General features: G+C 34.0%; 1 protein-coding gene across 3 annotated transcripts; it reads left to right on the top strand.

Annotated features, from left to right (window-relative positions):
- The first annotated feature begins 369 nt into the window (after nucleotides 1-369).
- Nucleotides 370-24029, top strand: LOC132699725 (uncharacterized). Of its 3 annotated transcripts, XM_060666590.1 has the most exons (9): nucleotides 370-499; nucleotides 6030-6272; nucleotides 7228-7371; nucleotides 19734-19967; nucleotides 21034-21212; nucleotides 21268-21429; nucleotides 22210-22435; nucleotides 23237-23369; nucleotides 23442-24029. In XM_060666590.1, exons 2-9 carry the CDS (start codon nucleotides 6077-6079, stop codon nucleotides 23494-23496), a joined length of 1329 nt encoding a protein of 442 aa, XP_060522573.1. In that variant the 5' UTR covers nucleotides 370-499; nucleotides 6030-6076; the 3' UTR covers nucleotides 23497-24029. The 3 variants fall into 3 exon arrangements, with proteins under 3 accessions (XP_060522573.1, XP_060522575.1, XP_060522574.1); XM_060666592.1 differs by lacking the exons at nucleotides 370-499; nucleotides 6030-6272; nucleotides 7228-7371 and adding exons at nucleotides 11843-12015; nucleotides 14794-14943 and having other exon boundaries at nucleotides 19734-19963; nucleotides 21030-21212; XM_060666591.1 differs by lacking the exons at nucleotides 370-499; nucleotides 6030-6272; nucleotides 7228-7371 and adding exons at nucleotides 11843-12015; nucleotides 14794-14943.
- The last annotated feature ends 1 nt before the right edge of the window (nucleotide 24030 follows it).

Below are 24030 nucleotides of genomic sequence, written 5' to 3'. Positions count from 1 at the left end.
TTGAGATGCCCTATCGATATTTTTAAAGCTTTAAATTCAAATTGAGGAAAAATTCAGCGACGTTTCCCTATTTAAAAATAAGACAAAATATTGAATTTTTTTTAGGTCATTGCCGTTGGAATCTTTTGAACATTTATTAAAGTATAAAACTAAATTCCTTGACATGATCCATTTGTGGTTTTTTTTTTCTGTTTAATAACATCTTTCATCGTTTCCGAGATTCCAATGGTGAGAGTCAAATTTGAAAAATCCATATAATATTTTACAATCCTTCGACTCCCAGGTGGACATCGTCACTACAGACGACCCGGACAAAAGCATCAGCAGCAACGGCGTTCAACACGAAATCGTACAACCGCCCGCAGGGTTTGAAGACTCCCCAAAGGCGAAGCCCCAGGGAAGGCTATACAAAAAGCTGGATAGAAGGCTAAAGTCGGAGGACAGATCTCAAATGGAGCACCGCAGGCACCGATACAGGCCCGACGGGATAAGAGCGAAGGTAATGATAAATAGTTCTTTCGGATTTTTTCGTAACGTATCGATTGATTCAAAATTTGGAGTCGGAAACATTGCATTTGTCAGATGTCGTAATATAACCTTTACACCGGAAACTAGATTCAACTAACAACAGAAATTCAGTGGGTGGGACGGGATGCAGATAGTATTTCGAAAACTTAACATTTTCGGCAATATACTGAGTATCCACAATGCGATTTGAGAAGCTATAAAAGATGCAGCATGGTTTAAATTAGAAGAAGGTATTGTCTGTTGGGAGGCCTTGAGAACACATATCTAAATAATTGAAGTTAGCGTGATCTTTTCAGTTTTCAACTCTGCTTTATTGCAGCAATATAACAAAAATTTGTCGTCTAGGAGACAAAATTTTTGAATCTATTCATGTTGCTATAGTTTTGGTTAGTTTCATTCTCGCACACTTAATTCCTGCATGCACATATTGAATGTTCCTTGAAATCTGTTTTGATATTGGCTTCAGAGTTGCCCGTGTTATCAGCATGTGAAAGGCTTCTATATCTAGCAGCTATATGAATTTCCCAGATGATCTAACCAAGATATCAGCATCGCTTACTATGAGAATAACAGTGTATGCAAACACATAATTGATAGAAGAGAATGGTTTAACATGAGAATCTGAAATGAACGAATGCGGTTCTAAAAAAATTTCCGGTAACTTCAAGAATCATTGTTGCATTGGAAAAATCCATAAAACATCGCTATGTACAAATATCTTGTCTCCCTCTTATCTTATTTTCGAGATTAGATTTGGTCTCGTGATTTGCAAGTACCACAGCGTATCAATTGCAGAGTGGATTTATATTCAAAGTTATTCAGATAAACTAAATTGAGGGCAAATATTCGTTTAGTACTCGCAATTAAAACGTTTTATATGCAAACCAATATTTAGTGACATAAATCTAATTTAAAAAATATGATCGTTTAGCATTGAACTGATATCCTTTCGTTTCGCACATCAAAAATCATTGCAGATGATTACTTCAAACGAAAATACGACGGAAACGATTGTTCCTAGCGACTTCTAATAAGAAAATCTAATACAAGGTCGTACAAAAAGTCCCTTGAAATTAAAATAAGATGTGTAGGTAGGTAATCTTACAAGTAAGAGCGATATAATTAAAAAAAAAACGTCAAAAAACAATTTTCCTTAAGAACCGGTATTATTTATGAAATTAGACAGAAAAAAAAATTAAATTCAAACCTTGACACCCTTTAGTTTGAAAACGAAAGCGAGTCATTTTCAACCACTCTTGTAACTTTTTATCTTAAAAATACTTGAAAAATCATGCTATGAAATATTGAATACTTATTAAATCACCCCGTATTGAGCACTCTATAGGTTCAAATTATCTCCACTTATATCTGTCTCAACTGCTTCCGGCTATATGAACAATGTCCTGCGCACCTCATACATTATTATAACCACTTAGTTTAACTCATATCCACTTACAGGTAACCCTCGGAACGGTTTTCGTTTACCTCTGAGCGGAAAGAATATCCCGCAATTCTCGATCGTTATGGGACAAACTCATATTTCCACAAAAAGGTTTCCATCCATGTACTTATATAATTCCTTACTCTGTAAATAAAATCTCTGTGTCTTACTTCGTGAGCTTAGCCTTCATAGGGGTTTAACTTATAACGTAAGTTTTTAAATATTTTATTTAATCTTACGCCTTAAGACTGACAAGTAAAGGTTTCAACAGATGAAGAAGACAATCATGAAATCGAAAATCAAGTCTTATTCGATCAAACTAAAATGCTTTCATGTAATCCATACTTCTACCAAAGAAAAGTTCGAGAATCTATAGAAATATCTAGACACACAAACGGTCTTAAATGCAACCAAGGTCCTTTATCTTTCACCAATATATATCTATTAGTCAATGTTTATTTGCCTCCTTTAGATCCGCCGGTACAAAGGTTCAAACAGTTAATCCTGTTAGATTCTTCAAAGCTTAACAGGAACTGGCTCGCATTCTACTCTGTATCTGCTTACATATTGTTTCAGGAGGGCGGAGCTAAAGCAGTGGCATGATAGATAGATATTGGTGAAAGGTAAAGACCTGAATCGCGATTAAGATTTCTATTCCATTGGTTATAGATTTCTATAGATTCTCTATGCACGCTAACAAACATTTTATCAATGGAAAATTAGACCTAACATTGGGTTATTGATACCTTAATGCATTGTCACATCACCGTCCGGCCCAAAAATCATCGGTTATCAACTCCCTTGTTTGAAGAGCCGTAAAACTATCTCAGCCTGAGGCACTGGACCCAGAATTAAAACACCTTACCTCTCTAATAATTTCCACATTAGAGATATTAAGCGTCCCTTTACAAAATACACTTCACCACACTTGCCACTGTTGTCCGCCCTTACATTCCAAGCATCACTGACCAAGCATCAAAAGTTCTTAAGAAATATAACATCAAAACCAGATTTACCAAAAGTCTCTCACCATCTCCGTCAAAGACGAAATTCCCTTTGAGATACCAAGAGTTTACCAAGCATATGCTGCAAAGAATATCTGGGAGACACCGGACGAAAAACATCAACTATGCTCAAAGAACATTGAAGAGCCTTAAGACTAAGACCAATAGACTCATCAACAATTGCCGAACCAGGCATCAAATTTTATTCGATAAAACTAAAATTCTCGCATTTAATCAATTCTTCTACCCTCGAAAAATCCGAGAAACCATAGAAATCTGTAAGCAACCAAACAACCTTAACCGCGACTCAGATCTTCCACGCAGGAGGAATCCAAAAGTTTTGTAAATAGCAACCCAGTTTCAGTTAACCTTTGAAGAAGCCAGCAGCATGGAGGATAATGTTTTAAGTTGCTCCGGAATTTTATACAGGATATAAACTCATGACAAATACGAGAGATGTTCGGCCTGTACTATTTTATGGAACCCTGTAGCAGAGTGTTCCTTCCTTTCTTCCTTTTGTTTGACATAGAAAGCCATTTGTTAGAGGTCAATTTGCGAGATACGGGCTGACGACAACGGGTACAATAGATAAATCTTAAACAAGTTTTTGGACAAGCCGAATCCGAGTCAACCTTATCGATGCAGGAACCGTAGACTACGTCAGGAAAATTGAAACTACCAAACACGAGAAAATCTATTAGCAACATTTTTTCAAAATGTCTGTGGAAAAATCGTTTTTTAGCGTTCACAGGCACGTTGAATCCGTTGGTTAACCTAAGTTAAGTTAAATCAAAAAATAAACCCAATGGAATATTGTTACCCTAAATTTCTATCTTCATTCAGGATGGATTTCCCAAAATTTATATAAGTCGATTTAGATGAATTAATTAATAGGTTATGTTTTTTGCGAAAATTAAAGCAATTCGTTTTAAAAGAAATGTGTAATTTTGTGTCGTCCGAATTTGGCAGTAACCCATAAAATTGTTGTCTCAGAATAGGAAGTGGGAAACGCTAAATATGTGCCTTTGCAAGGTCAAAGCACCCTTGCCCTCCATATCCACCACCACAAACTGAAGTTCATCGTTGAGATAGTTACTCATGAACGTATCATCTAACCTTATATACTGCGGAATTGACAAAAGCAGCTCATTATCCACCGATTGATCCACACTATCAAAATCTTTACTAAAGTCAATAAGAACCAAAATCGGCTCTATACAAAAAAGCAGTTCTACCACTAAGATCCTCTGTGGATCCTAACTGGAATTGAATAGATTTTTTTCCATCACCATCCATCGGATCTCAATGTTGTACAGTGAACTCCGGTTATAAAGTACCCTCCAGGGGCCAGAAAATGAGTACTCTATAAGCGGAAGTACGCTATAAAGAAAACACAAAAAAATTAGGTAGGTACGCATATAGTTTTATTTTATTTAAAGATAAAAAACTAGTAAACACTAATATAGGTACTGAAAAACAAAAGAAACAACTTATCTATCTATATAAACTTTACATTCTACAAGTAAAAACAGATACTTTATTCTCTTTCAGTAAAAAATTCGTTATTTTTGTTTGTTTATTTTTTTTCAATAAAAATTTCAAATTCTCCATGTGCTTCTCAACCGTCCAGGATGCTTGCATAAAATCAGTTACATTATCAGTAGATTGTAAAAATTTTGTTACAATTTTAGGGACACAAAGCGCTTCAGCGCTTCGTCCTGTTGACCATCATCTTCGTTTTCGTTACCAGAGCTTTGAAGATCATTTGGCTGTAAAACTTCAGTAATAATCTCATTATCCGTTAATAACTCTGTTGCTATTAAATTATCATCTTATCAGACCTGCATGTCGAAAGAAGTTTAAAACAGTGGTTAACGTAACATCATTCCAACATTATGCAAGTAATTTTATTTTCAAATAACTGGATCAAACGATACAAAAAATATCTGCAGTAATATGTCTTAAGGCATTTTATTATGCCCTAATCCATTGGCTGGAGCACTGAGGTGCTATTTGGAGGCAAAAACTCCAATATTTGATATTTGAAAGGACTGGATTTTTTGGATGAGCTGCACAATTGTCAACCAGAAGCAACATTTTTCTATTCTGGCGTTTCAGTTTTTCATCCCAATCCTTTAAATTATTATAAAAAATTGCAGTCATCCACGCTCGCTGGTTTGATTTATAAATAACAGGTAGATTTTTCACATTTTTCATTCATCTCGGTTTGCATTTTTCGCTTCCTGTCATATTTGCACCTCAACTTCGACTGCTTCCCACGCAAACGCTTTTCTCCTCTAAATTTAAGGGTACGATCTAGAGTCATCTTGTAAAATAGCCCCAGTCTCGTCACCATTGAAAATATCCTCAGAGCTATAATTTTGTGCAATACTGGGCCACTTATCCTCTAACCAGTTCAGAACAGCTTGTTTGTTAACATCTCCTGCTTCACCAGAATTTTTTCCGACGTTTATGTTGTGAACAACTCTAAAACGTTCGAGCCAACTTGTAGAACAACTAAAATCCTCACCTTATAATCCCCTTGCTAATTCTTCGGCTTTCGATTTCAGAAATGTACCACTTATTGGACTATTTTCGTTCGAATCTTCGAACTTGAAACCATCGTAAAAGAGCTTTATCTACATCTGAACGCACAGGATTTCTTTTTTTTTTTTAATCCTGTGCGATTTACAGTCACTTGCATTCTTGACATTTTCGCGATTACTCCATATTGTTGTTTTTGCCAATTTCTTTTGTCTATCAATTTCCGCCTGAAAAATCCTCAATTTTTTCGGGGAACCACCGCTCGATAATCCGGTTTTAGCGTACACTCGTACTTTATAACCAGAACAATAGTGAGAATATTGTACTTTATAACCTAAGTAGAAGTTATATACGGTACGTAATATACGATGAAAAATCAAGAGCATTTTGACCTGACCAGTAAAATATGTACGTAATACTCGGAAGTACGTTATACCCCATGTACGTTATAAAAGGAGTTTACTGTATACTACTGTTCGACAAATTCCTTAACTGATGTTCTCGCTAGTCAGAAGAACGCGGCGCCGCCAAGAGTTATCGCAACAAACAGTTGCGCCCGATGGCTCGTTCGACGACCGGTAGCAGCGAGCAGCTCAAAACCGTCGACAGCAGTCCCAGCGTCCTGCCAGGTAACCCCGACGACGACGAAAACGACGACTACGGCATCTACGACGCCCCGTACACGGACCGCAACTGGATCTACGTCGACGAAAGGGAAGAAGTCGTCACCACAAACGCACACCTCTCGCCAACAGGTACGCCACACACATGATATAAAGAAACACAATGCTATGATCGATAGCATACTAGATTAAGTCCATTCTGCGCAATGACGGTGAGTTATAATGCGTAAATGATATAAAAATAAATTCCTTAAGCTTGGTAATTTGCTCGTTTTTTCTTTCTGCGCCGAATGGACTTAATCTAGTATGCTATCGATACTAGATGAAGTCCATTCTGCGCAATGACGGTCAGTTATCCTGCGTAAATGATATAAAAATAAATTCCTTAAGCTTGGTAATTTGCTCGTTTTTTCTTTCTTTCTCGATTAATTTCCACATATGTAAGTTTTAGTGTTTGATCGACTATTCTCGAATGTTCGAGTTTTACAATGTACAGGGTGTTTTGTTATATTTTCAACGGGATTTACAGTTTATAGGACAATTTTATTGTGTTTATGTTCAAAAGAGTAGGAAAATTAGATAACTAAAGATATCGAGTAAATACGTACAATAATTTTTTGTTGGCTGTCTGATTTTCTAATTTTTTTATTAAGATTTTTTAAAAATCACTTAATTTTAATGCTAACGATTTGGTTAACTATCTCTTACATGCATTCTCCCAAATTTTCAACATTTTTTGGGTAGTTTTGATGGTTTCAAAAAACTCCTTTGATAGTCGCTGTTACGCGACTTATTGTACAACTCATCTTTGATCAACGAAAAAAGTATCTTTTCCTTACAAAAATAAGACAATAATCTTACGCGACACTATTGGTTCACTAATCTAGAGACTGCTAGAAGCCACAAATGCATCACTACAACACCACTATAACTTAAACATAACTTAAAAAAACACCAAATATAAGTTCATCTGGTACAATCTGTAGGTCACATGTTTAATCTTCAACCTTCGCAGAAGAACAAGAAATTAGTTGAAATCAGTGTTGGTGTTTATATTGGATAAACAAAAATATTCGTTTAATTTCAGATCAAGAATCCAGCAGACGAGAATCAGTCTCGAGCACAGAATCCGAACAAGACTTTCGCAAAAGATATCAAGCCGTCACGCATCGAATGGTGCATCGAAAATCTTGTTTAGAAATGTACAAACGACAAATCTTAAAGTCTTTTGGTGAGTATTGCCCTAACAGGGTAGACGTTAAGCTTCCCAAACTGTTTACCTACCCATTTAGTAGAAATGAAACTGTAATTTAGATGCAGAATGAATCGATTAAGCACACAAATCCAGAAAATTAAACTTTTTGACAGTTTTTTTTTTCAAATTTTTAACTAGGATTCCACTTTTTTACTAAATATCATTTGGATAGGATGATTTCAAAAATTCTATGCATTTATTTGTATCGCGTAAGGTTTCTTTTTGCAAATATTAGAGGGAAAAAACTATGTTTAAAAAAATGTATTTTTTTATTCAGTAAAAAAGTGGAATCCTAATTAAAAAATTGAAAAAAAAACTTTGATCAGACTTGTGGAGTGAAATCTTCAACTTTTTGCCAGAAAGCTGCATTGTCCCGGGCATTCGGCTCTGTTTTTTTAAAGGCATATCCTGTTTTAACATCCAGAGTAGTCCGCCATCATCGTAATGCTCCATCTGACTTGGTATCGCCGTTCCATTTGCTTAGTGTCCTGGTGAAACCTCTCTTCCTGTTCGTCGCTAACTGTTCCTAGATTTTCAGGAAAATTGTTCAAATGTGAAAACAAGTACTGCACTTTCTAACTCATATTACAACCTAGACGATGAAAGTGTATTTTGAACAATAGTTTCGTAGTTTTCGTCCTTAAAGTTCCCAAGAAACTTATCAATTACTTCTTTAAACTAAACCCAGGCGCTTTTCTCGACATTGGTCATTGCGTTTTGAAAATCCTTGTCTTTGCATAATGTTCTTATCTGTGGGCTAAAAAAAATACCTTCTTTTATGGAAAGTTCTCGCACAAATATTTAAAACACTGTCCATTTTTGTCTAGCACTTTAACAAACTGCTTCATCAAGCCTAGTAAACCTTTTTGGGTCAACCAGCTATATCTTAATACATTTTTGCTACCAGGTGTAATGCTTGTTCTAGAGGGCCATTCTATTTGAGTCCAATGTCTATCTCTTGCCCGACTATCCCACTCACAAATAAATTTTGTACAACCCCCCTGTTAAGGTCACCACAAAACATCCACTGATGTTCTTGGTAGTTTATTTTTTTTAAAAAAAATCAAACATTTTCATACCTTTCTTTTAAATGTACCGAATGTGCAATGGTAACCGAGGCCAGTTCGTTATCATACTTGAGGCAATAAACATGCGCCATTATACTTTTTGGAACTAAGCCAGGAATATTGTTGGAATACACTAGCGGTCCTTACTGGCCCTATTTTGCGATCCCGGTAAAAGCTTAGCGCCACGAAGTCTGAACACTAACAATTGGGATGCATCCCTTGGAAGGTCAAAATCTCTAATTGAATCAATTAATTCTCTCTTCTTAAATACTTTGTGCTCTATGAAATCTGGAGTGAAAGCTGAGTCATCTGATTCTGACGATATGACGTTTTCTAGTTCTTTTGGGTCGGTAGGTATCGATACATCTGGTTCATGAGGAACTGGTCGCCTAGAAGAGTCAAGATTGGGATACACAATTTATTTCTTATTTTTCCTTTTGAACATTACACGAACAAAAATAACAGTCATCACTGGAATTCCTAAGCTCCCACCATACCCTAGCAACGCCAACGCTAAAATATTTCTTTCTACCTTTTTACAGTTTCTTAATGTTTCAACGCAAACGGAACAAATAGTATGAGGAACTTGTCTTGGTCGCCAAGTTTTACACCAAAAGAAGCGTGGTCCACATTTTTTATAAAAAAAGTTATAGTTTGCCTTTGCTTTACTATGACATAAGTGTTTATACGTTCTCGAACACTAAATATACGCAACAACGAAAACAACAGCCGCGAACACAGCAGCACCACAACCAATACGACAACCAAACTACCCATAAGCAGGTTAAAATGACGCTTCTTCGCCAACTCTGTTGGTTTATTCAGTGTTGCCAAATTACGTAAAAGTAAATTCACTTAAAAATCATGATATGTATATTAATAAAATAACATTTTTAAGATATAGGGCGCTATAAAAAAAATTGACGCGAGCAATAATATGGCGTTTTTTGGAAAAAGGACCCCCAAAAATATACAAACATCAAAATCACTGCATACCCGCGTAATTCTTTAAGGTTAAGCGAAAAACTACCATACCAATTTTGTATACATATTATAAAAATCAAAATATACAAACTAACGTATTATAACAAACAGAAAAGTGAATAATGAAGGGACAAATAATATATTAATAAAGGGATTGCCCATCTGCTGAGCATGAATGAAAATAAACACGTGGGAATCGAATTGAAATTCAATAAATATTACAATTCCCAGGCAGATAAAATAAACAAAAATCTATTTTATTGTTACATATTGTTAAGGGCATTTCTGACCAATTTAAATTTAAACCATTGTCACGAGTACAGCGTAAACTTTGATGTCTTTTGCAACTTTTTAAAGGCCGTTTAAAAATAACAATCTCATGATTGACTCCAAATTGCATTGGAATAACATCAGCAGACGAAAAAAATTTCAAGAACATGACACGAGATCGAATTGTAGACGCGATCTATTTTTAGAGAGAAGAATGTTTGCGAGACATAAGCGTCCAATACGTCATAAAACTCGCCAAACTAATTTTTAAAAAATTGATTATTAACACATGTACACCCGGTCAAGATGACAATTATTTGTATATATTATACCGACCTACCTGTTCCCCTGCAAAGTTGCACCACCAAACAAGAATCAAGAAACATCTCTGATAAATGAGATGTTGCAATGAAATATTTAAATTTCGTTGAATATTCAACAAAAATTTAATTTAATTTTCAGGTTTTTCACCAGGTAATTCTAATCCACAGAGCAACAATTTATTAGATACAAAAAAGGCTCATTTTCTGATTTTTTATCCACACATAAACTACAATATACATTCTATATAGATGGTTGATTGAATAGATTTTTAGACATCAGATAAATCTTCTGCAATCGATACACCCACAATTTAGTATACTTCCAGAGCGCCGAGCAGTGATATTCACTGTAATACGCAGGAGTTATATACCAGCACACTCCAGTTGAACTCTAAATGATTCTAAAACCACCGAAATATACCAAATGTTGAGTGTTGTCCGTTTCATTAGGATATACTAAAGATTTTAAATATGACTGCCGCATTTATGTGTTAAAATATAATGTTGTTGTTCTTTGCGTAACTATTGCGGCATGTCTCTTTATCAAGAATTGACAAGACTGGAGGAATGGTTGCCTGAAAACCTAAACCGGAAACACATATGTTGCAATTCCCACTTAGATATGTGCAACAAGTTGCCAAGTGGAATGCGTTTAAAGATGGTAGTCGTTCATGTGGATACTCATAGGCCAAAGGTCATTGAAAATGAGGTTAAAGAACATCATGACGTAAAAATTTGATGTGATGACTTGGGAATGGGATTTAATTGCCTTTCAACGCCTTCTGCACACCCACCTACTGAAAAAGAACTAAACTACTTTTTACAAAACTTCTGGATTCCTCCTGCGTCGGTTTTTGCTGAGTCGGAATTGCTGACGTTTTGCCAATCATCCTGTTGGCTTCTTTAGAGCTTGACTGAAACTGGCTCATATTTTACTATGTACCTGCTTATATATTGTTTGATTGCATGCAAGAATTTCAGTTCTTCCACCAACGAAAAATCCGAGAGTCTATAGAAATCTATAAACAACCTAACAATCTTAACCGCGACTCGGGTCTCTACCTGTCACCAATTTGGGAATCAGTCATCCGAGACGGAGTTTATGTCCCTCATTAGCGCCCCCCTCAAACACTATATAAGCATGTACAGAGTAAAATGCGAGCCAGTTTCAGTCAAGCTCTGAAGAAGCCAACAGTGTGATTGGCGAAACGTCACCAATTTCGACTCACCAAAAACCGACGCAGGAGGAATCCAGAAGTTTTGTAAAAAGTATTACAGCAGCCTGTCGAAGTTTCTTAGAAAAATTAAGAACTAAACTGCTTTAGTAACTAATTATTGGCTTATTAATGGAGACGTTCCATACACGGGCCTTGATGGAAAGCGTCTACAAGACTTGTGTTATTATCAAATTAACATTAGTGATTTAGACAAGGAGTCCATCAATAACCTTTATAAAAATTTTAAGCGTCATTAATTTGATAACTCAGAAGAGTTCGAAATTTTCAGTTTTTGTCAGTTTAAGATTGTTCAGATTATAGTTTTCCCGCTGGTTCAGAAATTATATTTAAATAACTATTTGGTTTTAGAAATTTAAAGTACCTGGTTTACCAGTCACACGATCAAATGAAGGAACATATTTTTCGAATTAATTTGAAAAAATAACAATGTAGCTACATGTACATCACTCAACGACCGGTGCGTTTATCTGGAATTGCCTCTCCCTCCCTGAATCCGACGCAGGCGACGGCTTTAACGATATTAATTAAAAGGTGTGAGGCGGGCGCCGCTGGTGTGGAACGAGGCGTCGCCGTCGGGCGTCGGGAGTGCCGAAATAGCTGAAATTTCAAACGGAAAGAACTCGCAGGTTTCACCGGGACATTTCACGGTGTTTTAATATTATTTTCGGTCGAGGTTTGTGTATTTCTCGGGAGTGGAAAAGTGCTTCTCACGAACGGATTTTCTTGTTATGGCTCTGGGTACGTTTTAAGTGGCCTTTTGTAACTTTTTAGTATTTTAGTATTACTAATAAACATGCTAAAACAATTGATTTTATTAGTTTTTTAACGATAAATTTGTACATATTCTAAATATTTTTTTCCTTCTGAACTTTTTCGATATAATACTTTCTCGAGTGATAATTGAACAAAAAAGGTACCTATTAGCGTAAGTAAATAAGTTTTACCCATTAATAGTCATCGCTGTCGGTTCATGTACATTTATACAATCGACCTTTAAACGACGCTTTGTTTTTTTGATTGGAATGATCCAATTTAATTTGGATTTTACATAAATTCTTCAAATAATCTGCCATGTGTATAACAAATTTAGGAAATTTTCTATTTAATGATTTTACCATTTTATGCACATGGTTTCCCATTTTGGACGCTTCTACGGTGTATCTCAGTTATTTTGAAAGAAGAGATTCGTGGTTTAAGCGACTCTGTGCTACTTTTTTGTGAAATTAAAAATGTCGTACAACACAATTATAAGGCCTCTTGGTTTTTGAAATACAGGGTGAAATTCAAAACTAACGATTTTGAGACCACCCCCGTTGTCTATTCAATTTTTTTAATAGAATCCAGAGGCGTAGTTTGTTTTTTACTTGCTCTAACCATTTTTTATTTATGAAACAAACATATATATTTTTTAAATGGGTCACCCTATTTTTTACATTAATAGCAAATCATTTAAGCTGTCAAAAATATATATCAGTATAATGTTGTTTTGAAAATTAAGTTCAAAACGCGTTTTTTTTTTTTAATTTTTTACTGTATTTGCAGCTGTAGGCCATATTAAATCAACTAAAAAAACAAAAAAAAGAAGCTTCGGAATTATAGTATTACAGGTAAGGTTTTTAAAGGAACGTGTTTCGTTTATATTAGATTTATTCAACCACATCCTAAAAATTATTTGAAGGAGAATAGGAAGTAAAGAGAAACAAATGTATTAGGTTACCTAGAAGCAAGTAGGGGTACCAAAATCGACTGTCCAAAGAATTTTAAAAAATACAAATACCATCCATACAAGTTTAAAACTGTTCAACATTTACATCCTGGCGATGTCGAGCGTCGGATGCCGTTTTGCCACTGGTATTTGCAACAAATCTGAAACAACGATTCTTTTGAAAGATTGGTAATATGGTCTCACGAATTTTACTTTTCAAGTTTGGGAATTTTTAATCGCCATAGCACGAGGAACTGATGGGCAGAAAACCACCAAAAAGGACGCGTTGGTGTTGGGCTATTCCGTTTTATTTTGGGACAACGAATAGCCTACCGAATTTATGAAGGAGGTGTTACAGCACGTAAATACCTAGACATTCTGGAAGAATTCATTCCAAAATTACTAGAAGAAATTCCCTTACTATCCACAAGTCCATTTTCAGATGACAACTTCCCAAAAAAAATGGATAGGTACCAACGGACTTGTAAGATGGCCTCCGCGATGTCCGAATCTTTCAATTTTAGATTTATTTTTATGCGGATATATGAAAAATAAAGTATATGAAACACGATACAGGCAATTGATTTAGATTTCGAAATTCTAGGAAGGAGACAAATCATTCCTTTAAGGGCCATAAAAACTATAAGGAAAATGTGCGAGTTTTGCAATTTGAACAATAGTTTAAATTAGTTAATTAGTGTAATTAGTGTCATTATTACAATAATTAACACAAAATAGCATTATATCCAAAGCATATTAACATAGCATTATACCTGAAACTGCTATAATATAATATAAACAATAATAAGTTGAAAACTATTACAAGTAGTAATTCATAACGTATAAATTCAAATTTAAATATAAATAATTGAATTTTAAAGTATTGAGTTCCTTGTATATTAATAATTGTTTACTTGCATATTCTTAATAAATAATAATAAAAAAAATGAATTTTGAGCCTAATTTCCAAAACAACTGATATATATTTTTGAAAATTTTGAAAAAATTAAATAATTTCTAATTAATGTAAAAAATAATATACGGGGTGCTCCATTAAAAAAATATATATGCTTCATAACTAATGAACGGTTAGAGTAAGTAAAAAACAAACTACCCATGATAATTTTGTTGACGGTACCTTTAATTTCACAAAAAAGTAGCACACTGTCCCGTAAACCGCATCTTAAAAAATAACCGAGATACATCGGTCATCTCTAAGCACTTTTATTCATTACATGTGTAATATAATAAATTGATGCCGACATAACCTTTTACTCTGAGTGCTGACTTAATCTTACACCTTAAGGATTCTGTGGGATCAAGAAAAAAACGGTTTATTAAGATCAAGAATTTCACCAAATAACCAAAATGGGTTCATTCCTTACAGTTTTGGGAAACGTATGTTTATGTTTTTTGAGAACGCAGGAAAAACTAACACTCAGCAAAAATGCAAGACACAAAATCAAGCAGATCGGAAGTAGAAAGAAAAAATGTTAAGCTCTTTTAAATTTGTTTTCAATTGTTGGTTTTTGTTTTTGATTATGTGAATAACTTTTTATTGAAGATTTGTTTAATTCTTAGATTTTTCTGGGTTGTAAATTATTTTGCCTGTATTTATACTATATGATTATTGCCACATATTTACTGCTCAAACATTTTTTTTTCGGAATTCGACATATCATATATTCAATTACATCTCACAAAAAAAAAGTTTTTGCGCTCACTGGACTTGTTTGTTTAAGTTATTTTCTTTATTGCCTTACGTTGCCTGTTAATTGTTTATTTTTTGCTGATTTTCTTTTCCAAAACAGCCAATGGCGGACCCGAATCGAAGGAAATGGGTAGCAGTGACGATTCTATAGATCTGAGGCACAAATTAGAGGAAATATTGAAATTAATGTTGCTGATATGGTGTCGAGAAAATAAAGCGCTGAACTTAGTGTCTTCAGAAAACAAGAACGGTTTGTATCTGTACTTGCACTAATCCACTAACTTTTTTGAACTGGTACCATGATTATAAATAAAGGAAATGATAATGTTATCCCGCAGATAATATTGCCAAAACTACCAAAACTAATATAATGTAATTTCCATGGCACACAGTGGTCGGATTTGTTAAAAATGTGGCAATAACGACCTTGCCGAATTTTCCCTTGATTTGTGTTATTTTTCTTCTATTTTTTTTTGTCTTTTTTACTTGTGTTTTATATTTTTTTATTTATTCATTTTTTTTATCAATGAAGACCATTTAATATTATTACTGATTTACTAGCAACCAATGTTCTGAGAGATGCGTCACAGAGAAAATCTTTTTTGACATTAACTTCAATTTCCAGCTAATAATCTATGTAATAAATGTGATTGTCAAATTCAAATTCATACAAATTTACACTTAAATTTTGGTAAGTTCTAAAATTTAAAAAAAAAACATTTTTTTTCACTTATTTAACGTTCTGTAATCAATATTCAACAATATTAAAGACAGGCCTTGATGGTCGCGTTGATGTATGCCATTCAAAAACTTGCATGCAAAGACGTTCCCTAGGTCTGCATATAGACACACCTACAAAATCTGCAGTTGTTTGTTTACACTAATGTGCTTAAAATGAAGAATAAAGAAATAAAACCGGCCACGTGTCATTTAAAGAATGTCTAAGACGGAATGGCAAAAACGGACTAAATTTCTCACGACGGCAAAAATTTGGTGCTTGCGTTTTTTTTTTAAAGTGCCTTCAGGTACGCTCTTTTCCATACATATTAACATTGTACTGGGTTGAACGCGCGAATATCAATGTCTGAAGGGGTCTTAAAACTTTAATATGAATATTAACAATGTAGGAAATGACGAAAATTTTTTCAGTTGTACCATGCTCGATTTTTAGTATCCACAAGTATAATAATAATAATAAAACTGTTTTATTTCAATTCGCTTTTACAAAAATAAAGTGAAATACCGTCGACAACAATGATTAATCCACTTATATAACTAAGGTATTCTCCGAGTGAATTTAAATAATATGAGAATAAAATAATAAATATAAAATTTCTGATTTCACAAAATTTTAAATTTTTACTATCGATGTATATTGTTAGCAACAATAATTAATAACATTAATCCACCTAATCATGATATATCAACACTTTATTTTATGTAAGGTGTGGAGCTTTATAGGCAAAATAAAAATATTATGTTTATAATAATATGGCACACATGAAAAATTGTAATTTTCTTTACTATATAAAATCGTGATATTTAAAAGTTTGAAATGTCATTCATCCAATTGTAAATCGGTAACGAAGATTGAATGCTATGAAGATTCACCCGTCCCCCAAGTTAGCTAAACTTATTTGCCAGACTTCAAAACTTTGAAGTTCTCGGTATTCGTTCATCCATTCATCTATTGGCGGAATATTATGTTGTCGTCACTATTCTTTAATCCCGTATCTAATTTTAAAATGTTATTATAACATCGATAAAATTAAATTGCCAAGTCCCGATATTAAATATAATGAGCGGAAATAGCGCTTACGGCCACATCCTGCTTTGCCAATGTTAATTTATAAAACAAATCAGATATTTTAGGTATATCTACTTAGCGATGTTTGTGCAAGCACAAAATCATACCTGTAGCTTGCTTGCTTCGTCAAAGTCAAATTATGAATCTCGGAAAGCGTAATAGACCCGCAGATTCCCTTAGGGAAAAATTGCGTTATTGTCGAAAAAAAGGGTTTACAGAATTCTAAAATTTCGATTTCCGTAGCTGATGGAATATTTCTGGCATATTTTCCGACACAAAAATGGTATATTCAAAATCTAATCTGCCCGCACTATGAGTTCATAAAATATACACACTAATTGAGATTTTATAAGCGAGTCCTATAGAAAAACTATTGTTTGCTTGCTTAACGCTTATTTAAAAAATATAAATTAGACTAAAATTTTCATTTAATTTTTGAGATATAAATTTCGAAATTGTAACATCTAAGCGAGATATGAACATTTTGCTCGTTCGTGATATCGTTTATTCCATAAAACAGATTAGATTAGACTTTTTTTCCCGGGTTTTATTTCTTTTACTAGTTGAAGGTTAAATAAACCTTGCAATGTCTTGTTTTTCTTAAACCACCATTAACTTTCTTTTCTCTTGCCGACAGCATACTGACCATTTGGAGATATTTGTTCAGATACATTGCCGACGTCTTAAATTATCAAAATTTGGTTTACATGTAACGGATTGATATCGTATATTATATGAGGCGACAAGTTTAATAAACTCCATTTCAGTCAAGAGTTTCACATGGCAAGAGCGGTGCAGGTGCCTAATAAACGAGTGCTAAGTGTTACACGCTATACTTTTCCTACGACCATTTGCTTTCGGATATATTTTTGCGAAACTGAAAGAATGCGTAACTCTTGTATTGGAACGTCCAAAACCCCTCGCGCCCATGGCTAAAGAAGCTTTAGTGTAGGCAGTAGTATCAAATATTTGTTTAGTTTTGGTTAGTACTTTCAATACTTGGTTACAGATAGGTTCAAATATATTTCATTGGACTGATTGACGATACCCAAGTGTGTCCTAATTTGAGCTACCCTGCATCCTTTTCCTAATTACATTAGCAAAGTGAAAACAAGATTTCTGTACTTCCTGTATACGTTCATTGTCTAGAAATACCTGCATAGTTTTTCAATCCCATTTTTGTTTTTTTTTTAATAACATAACTAATTATGTTGCAGTATTTATCGTTAGGTTGTGTCTATTTTGCTTGCGCTCAATGTTCTAGCGAAAATGAGTGTCGTTTTGGGAAGTACCCCGTATTGCTTAAGTCATTCTCAAATCTGGGCTTTTATAATTTTTTCAATAACTTTAAAGAGGCATGAAAGACTACTTACTGGTCTTAAAATATTAACATGTTGGATAATGCAGTTAGATAAATATTTTTAAGCATGCAGGTATTGATAGTATTAGTTAAATATGCTAGAAAATAAGTTTGACTACATCAGAACCTATAGCAAAGGATTTTGTTGTCATTAGCGTTTTTGAACCTCTTCAATTGTAAAAGTTCGGAACAAAAATAGGTTTTTAAAATGTGCATTGCAATAGTGAAGAAGGTCGGAATCTATAACTGATTTGCAACTAACTGGTCGGTTTCACTGCTCCATTGCCAATAGTTAAATTTCAACCATCTGATAAAATAATAATAATAATCTTTATTGTCTAACAGATTTACATCGATTTAGAAATCAATTTTATCTCCCGAACAATAAACTATGACTATAATAACTATTCAACTATATTCACTCCAGCAAAGTAATTCAATGTAAGAGACTAAGTCAAAAAAAAAACGTCAATATCGTTACAGAAGAATAATTTGATCAACTGATAGAGAGAACCTTTGATAAAAAATTGCTTCTTGGAGTTACTAGGGTTACAGTCCTTACAGTCCCTGAAGGAACATGAAAATTCAACTGGCTGAGCAACTCAGGGCAATCCACTGATGAATTACAAAGTTTATATAAAAACTGAAATGGAATGTAACTCCTACCAATCAACAGTGAGGGAACCTTAAACATTAGTAATAACTCAATCTGTGGCAATTTGAATGGTGTACCTGCTAAATATTGGCTGCCACACGGTTGAACTGTACTCTACTTTTGAACGTACATAACACAACAGTTTTAAAGTATGTTGCAAAATCTATACAATTTCTCATAGCATTTTGAATTCACCTCGACGTTCATCTGAAGGAGAATTGTGTGTCAAACCTTACACCCAGGTCATTAAAGCAGTCTCATTTTCTTATCCAGATGGTAATTAGAATCACGCCAAGAACCAGTCCAAATCATTCTGCAGAGACACACAATCGACCATACCATCAATTATTCTAAACAATTTGACATCATCAGCAAAGAGCAAAATTTGACCATCAATATTAGCTACTATATCTATGGCGCTAAATTGCTACCCTGGGGAACGCTGCTACTAGCCGTGAACTTAAGCCGTGAGAGACCGCTGAGCTCCACATACTCCAGATATGACTTTATGAATGCCACAAGATCACCACAAAATCCGAGCATCCTCAGTTTAAAGAGCAGTACTGTGTGGTCCAGCTGGTCAAAGGCTTTTGTCCGTGTATAGCACATCCATCCGCTTCCCGTCGTCCAAAGCGTTAGCAGTGAATTCTTCGACCTTTAAAGAAACCGTGTTGTTTGTGGGTTTCCAAGTGTTTCATTTGACTGAAAATACTATCATGCTGAAAGCCCTCGCAAAAGGCGATATTATCGGCCTGTAATTGGATATATCAGATGCTTTTACCTTCTTTAGGTCGGGAGTAATTCTAGTCTCCTTTCTGGGAAGCTATTTGTTACTAGGGCTAAGTTAAAAATAAGACACATGGGTTTAACCAAAGCATGTGCTCAATCTCGCACAAACAAACAAGGAAATATTGTCAGGACTACACCACCACCACTTTGTATTGTTGTATGTTGGTAATATTGTATGTTGGTAATATTCAACGCAGGATGATATGGATTAGAAACAACTAAGTTGATAGAAGCTACGGAAATTCATAAAACTATTAATTCTATATTTCACTATCTATACTAGTGATATATGCATCCTTGTCTATTATTTATCTTATTCTAACTGACTTAGGGGTCATTAATGCTTTTTATATCACTTGGACTGCTAAATTAATACTAGGTTTTTACGTCAAAAGTGGGTTACAGATTTAATACACATTTGAATTTCAGAATGTGACAAAACCGTAATCGTTCGCCGCGAGTCCGGTGAATTCGGGTTTCGAATTCACGGTTCGAAACCGGTGGTCGTCTCCGCCATCGAACCGGGAACTCCTGCGGAATCATCCGGATTAGAAGTAGGAGACATCGTCCTATCTGTAAACGGGGTCAGTGTCTTGGACAAGAGCCACTCCGAGGTAGTCAAAATTGCCCACGCCGGGAGTGATATCTTGAAATTAGAGGTAGGTTAGGCAATAAAATGTTAATTGAGGCACAAGGCGCACAATTAGAATGAACAATCACCACCTGCAGCAACAAAGCTATGGAAGAATAGACCGTTTAATTGTTCAAAAACTTAATTAAATGCTAAAATCAGCTTGCAAAAAAATCAAGACGAACCAAAACATTTTATTCACTGAGCATAACACCCGCCTAGCAGTTTTTCGTTTTTTTTTACATTTTTTTGCACGATCATAATTATGATGATTTCTTACTTTTTTTTCATATCTTAGAACGCTATGCACAGTGATCGGGTCAAGAATGGGAAAATAATTTTTACGATATCTGCTAACTGAAAATCGATTTCTACTTCTAACATACGACCACCGGTATGACACATAAATAACATAAATAATCACAAAAAATCAAGAGTTAATTCCGCCATCACAGGGGTCACATAACATTTGTCAAAATCGATTTCTAGGATATAAACGTGCACAATTAATTGTGAATATAATGTTTCCGACTCGTTCTTATGAACAAATAAATACATAAACAACTGCTTTTACTGAAGAAAAAATCGATTTTGTTATGTTTATAATAACATATAATTTTAATCAAAATATAATTACTTCGCCATTGCAACAGAATATGAATGGTACTCAACCCCCAGGGACTTCAGCTCAAAGACCCAACTCTAACCTAATTTTCTCTTTGTTCCAATACAGATTACCCATTATATTACAAAAAAAAACAAATTTTTAAATCAAATTAATATAAAGAAAATTAAAAAAAAAACATTTAACACTGAAGTCGTTTCCCACCCAATTTACATAAAACAAACATTATTGTTGCTTACTCAATAGAGGGACCACTTATATTATTTTTTGTCCAATAGAAACTATTACAATTTGATTTAATTTTTAATATATATTTTTAATATCAAAAACCAAACGTGGCGATGGTTCCATGCATTCAGTTTCTCAAGACAGATTTCAGTCGGATTGCATTTAATAATTTTTACAATACATTAACATAAACGATAGTTTAACCGGAACAACTATAGTTTAAATTATTTTTAACGTTCAGGTAGCAAGGACTTGTTACGCGCTGAATACAGCCAAAGAGGAACATTCCAATTCGGGCGCCCTCTACAACGGCTATCTGTGGAAACTCAGCGGGTATGCTAGCGGAACGACAACAAACAAGTGGATACGAAGATGGTTTTGTCTCAAGCAAAACAACTGCCTTTATTATTATAAGACTGATGCTGTACGTACATCGGCGGTTCCTGCTAGCCTAAACCATTAAGCTGGCATGTTTTTAGGAAAAACAACCTGTAGGTGTAGTAATGCTATTTGACCAAGAAATAAACAGACTCAGCGACGATGAAGGAGGATTATCAAAACCGCACCGATTTGTTATCCAACGGCAAGGAGGTGTACCCCTCCATCTGGCGGCGGATACCGAGAATGCGAAAAATAGATGGGTATGATTTGAATTGATGTTCGCAAAATCTAAAAATCTTTTTCCCCTTGTTACCGTACATTTTTAAATAGTTCATGCTTTTTATACTTTCTTTTATTTAACCACCATTTTTTAAATAAAAACTACAAATACATTGCAGTATCATTTTTATTCAATTTTTCAATAATCCGTAGTTGGATCGATCTTTTTTTTTAATAACTGGACAAAATGGCTAAAGTAAATTCTAATTGCAAACAAATTCATTGATATGGCAAACACCTAGGTATTAAATGTTAATACGAGGATTGCTCAATAAGAAAGAAAATAGGAAAAACATTTTTTTCGGCATTTTTTTTATTTTTCATCACCATAAACCTTACCATCCGACTTGACAGTCTTCGCCTATTTTAGAGTCAGTACTTAAACAGCTGACTATAGTTAGGAGTATTACTGATTACTTATTGAACGACCCTCGTAATACGGTGTTCACAATTTGTCAAAGTAATTAACTAAAATAAAAATCACATTTTTCATTTTAGCATTATTAGTGGGATTATATTAAAAAGATGTTTCGTCAAAAGATTATAATCATGCATATTACTTTTTCACACATTTTATTCTTATTTTAGTATGCTCGTGACGCGATTAATGCAACTGAGAGTCAAAAATTATTATTTATTTATTATTACTTAACAGTGAGGTAACAATATTCTATTTTACATTGTGTGCAACATTTTGTTTGTTCTAATTGATGTTATATGTATATCTTACTTACTTACACTCTTTTTTTATCGCCTTATAGGTAGAAGTAATCTTAAAAGCCATTAGCGATAGTCAAATAGTAGACGAGTTCATAGAAGAGACGAAGAGGAACTTGACGCTGCCGCCGAGTGCGATGAACCAGACGGATTGTTTTGGGTACCTTATTAAATTGGGTAATCAATGGAAATCTTGGAGCCGACGGTACTGCGTGCTCAAGGACGCCTGTATGTTTTTCTATGTGGACGCGAATGCCAAAAATGCTTTCGGTATGAGGACAAAACTTTAAACGATAAAAAATTGAGCGTCAATCGGACCAAAAATATTCACCTACATCATAGAAAGCTTTACTATATCTACAATAAAAATGAAAAGTTTTAGGTCAATCTACAGGATTTATTTTGTAATTTGTAATGTTTGGACTTATCATATCGGCACAAAATACTTATATTGTAATATATAGAATTAGCAGGAGCATATACTTGACAAATTCTTAACAAAATCAAATTATTCGATAACAGGGGATCGTATGTACTACTCCACTAGTTGATTTTTTGAATTTGAATTAATTTTGTTTTAGTTTCTTGAAACAAAGCTCCACAAACAAGAGTTATTTTGTGTCGAAACCTATCGCTGAGATGGCAATAGTAATATGTATTTCGCAACAAAATAATACAAACAGTATCACGCTTTATGGTTGCAAAAAATTGGTTGAAAACAATTACAAACTGTTCAACCCCGAGACACTGAAAGTAATATTCAAATAGATACTTGCATATTAGTTTCGATCCTTACCAAGCCATAAATGAAAAAGTTTTCTACAGTTGGAAATAAAAATAGTACACAAAAAAAAAACAAAAATAGCTAATGAAAAACATAACAAAAAAAGAAAATCCCGCTCTGTACAGAGTCTAAGTTTAAATAAGTTTAAACCTAAGCATTTTACTTTTTCCGGAACTCAACCCTCCAAAGAATCACAAATAACAGATAACTTTATTTAAATGACGAGAATAATTTTCAAAAAGAAGATTTCCAAACAATTAGATTTAATAATACTTAATTGTTTTCAGGTGTTGCTTATTTGCATGGATACAGGGTACAGCCAGCGTCGGTCAGCAAAAAACACGCATTCGAACTAATACCCCCTGATCCAGGCAAAAAACATTACTATTTCCACACAGAATCAGATGCGGATAGAAAGAGGTTGGTGAAACACATTCCAAATATGTTTTTGCCAAAACAATTTAAAAAAAAAGTTTGTGTTTCCTTTTTCAGGTGGATTACAGCCTTAGAATATTCTATCGACAGGTGGCTAAAAATCTCACAATGAAAGACTTCAATATAAATATTTAATCTTGTGTAAGCTGTGCGTTTTTGTTAGATGCCATTGTTTTTACGTGTTTATATAAATTATATCACCCAGAGAAAAATAATGTACAGAAAATTTATTGCATGTTTTTTATTGCAGATCATTTATTGCTCAAATTATGGATTAATGTTTGTATTTGTTTATAGATTTATTTATACATAAAAAATTACAAAAATAAAATGTGCACTGCCAAGAATTAAATGTTAAATAAAATACAAAACAATTTTTCTAACAAGGGATCTTTTTATTGTCATGAGCGGTTCAGCTGCAAGTAAAATCATTGTAACCTTATTGTTGAAAATTGAAGCAATCGGTTGCAATTGATTGAACTTTTTTGGGCGTTTACGTAAAAACAGTTGTTCTTCTGTCACCTAAAAAATATGTGAAAAATCAACTTAATAGTATTATAACAATCGATGGACGACGTCTTCAGTTATGAGTCTGGCACTATCAAGTCAAATATGAGAAGATTACTTACCTTGTACTAATCCTACT

The sequence above is a fragment of the Cylas formicarius genome, unplaced genomic scaffold (genome assembly GCF_029955315.1).
Source record: "Cylas formicarius isolate icCylForm1 unplaced genomic scaffold, icCylForm1.1 PGA_scaffold_3__17_contigs__length_32017465, whole genome shotgun sequence".
NCBI lineage: Eukaryota > Metazoa > Arthropoda > Insecta > Coleoptera > Brentidae > Cylas > Cylas formicarius.
Note: the sequence above shows the minus strand (reverse complement) of the source record. Positions and strands in the feature narration are given on the sequence as shown.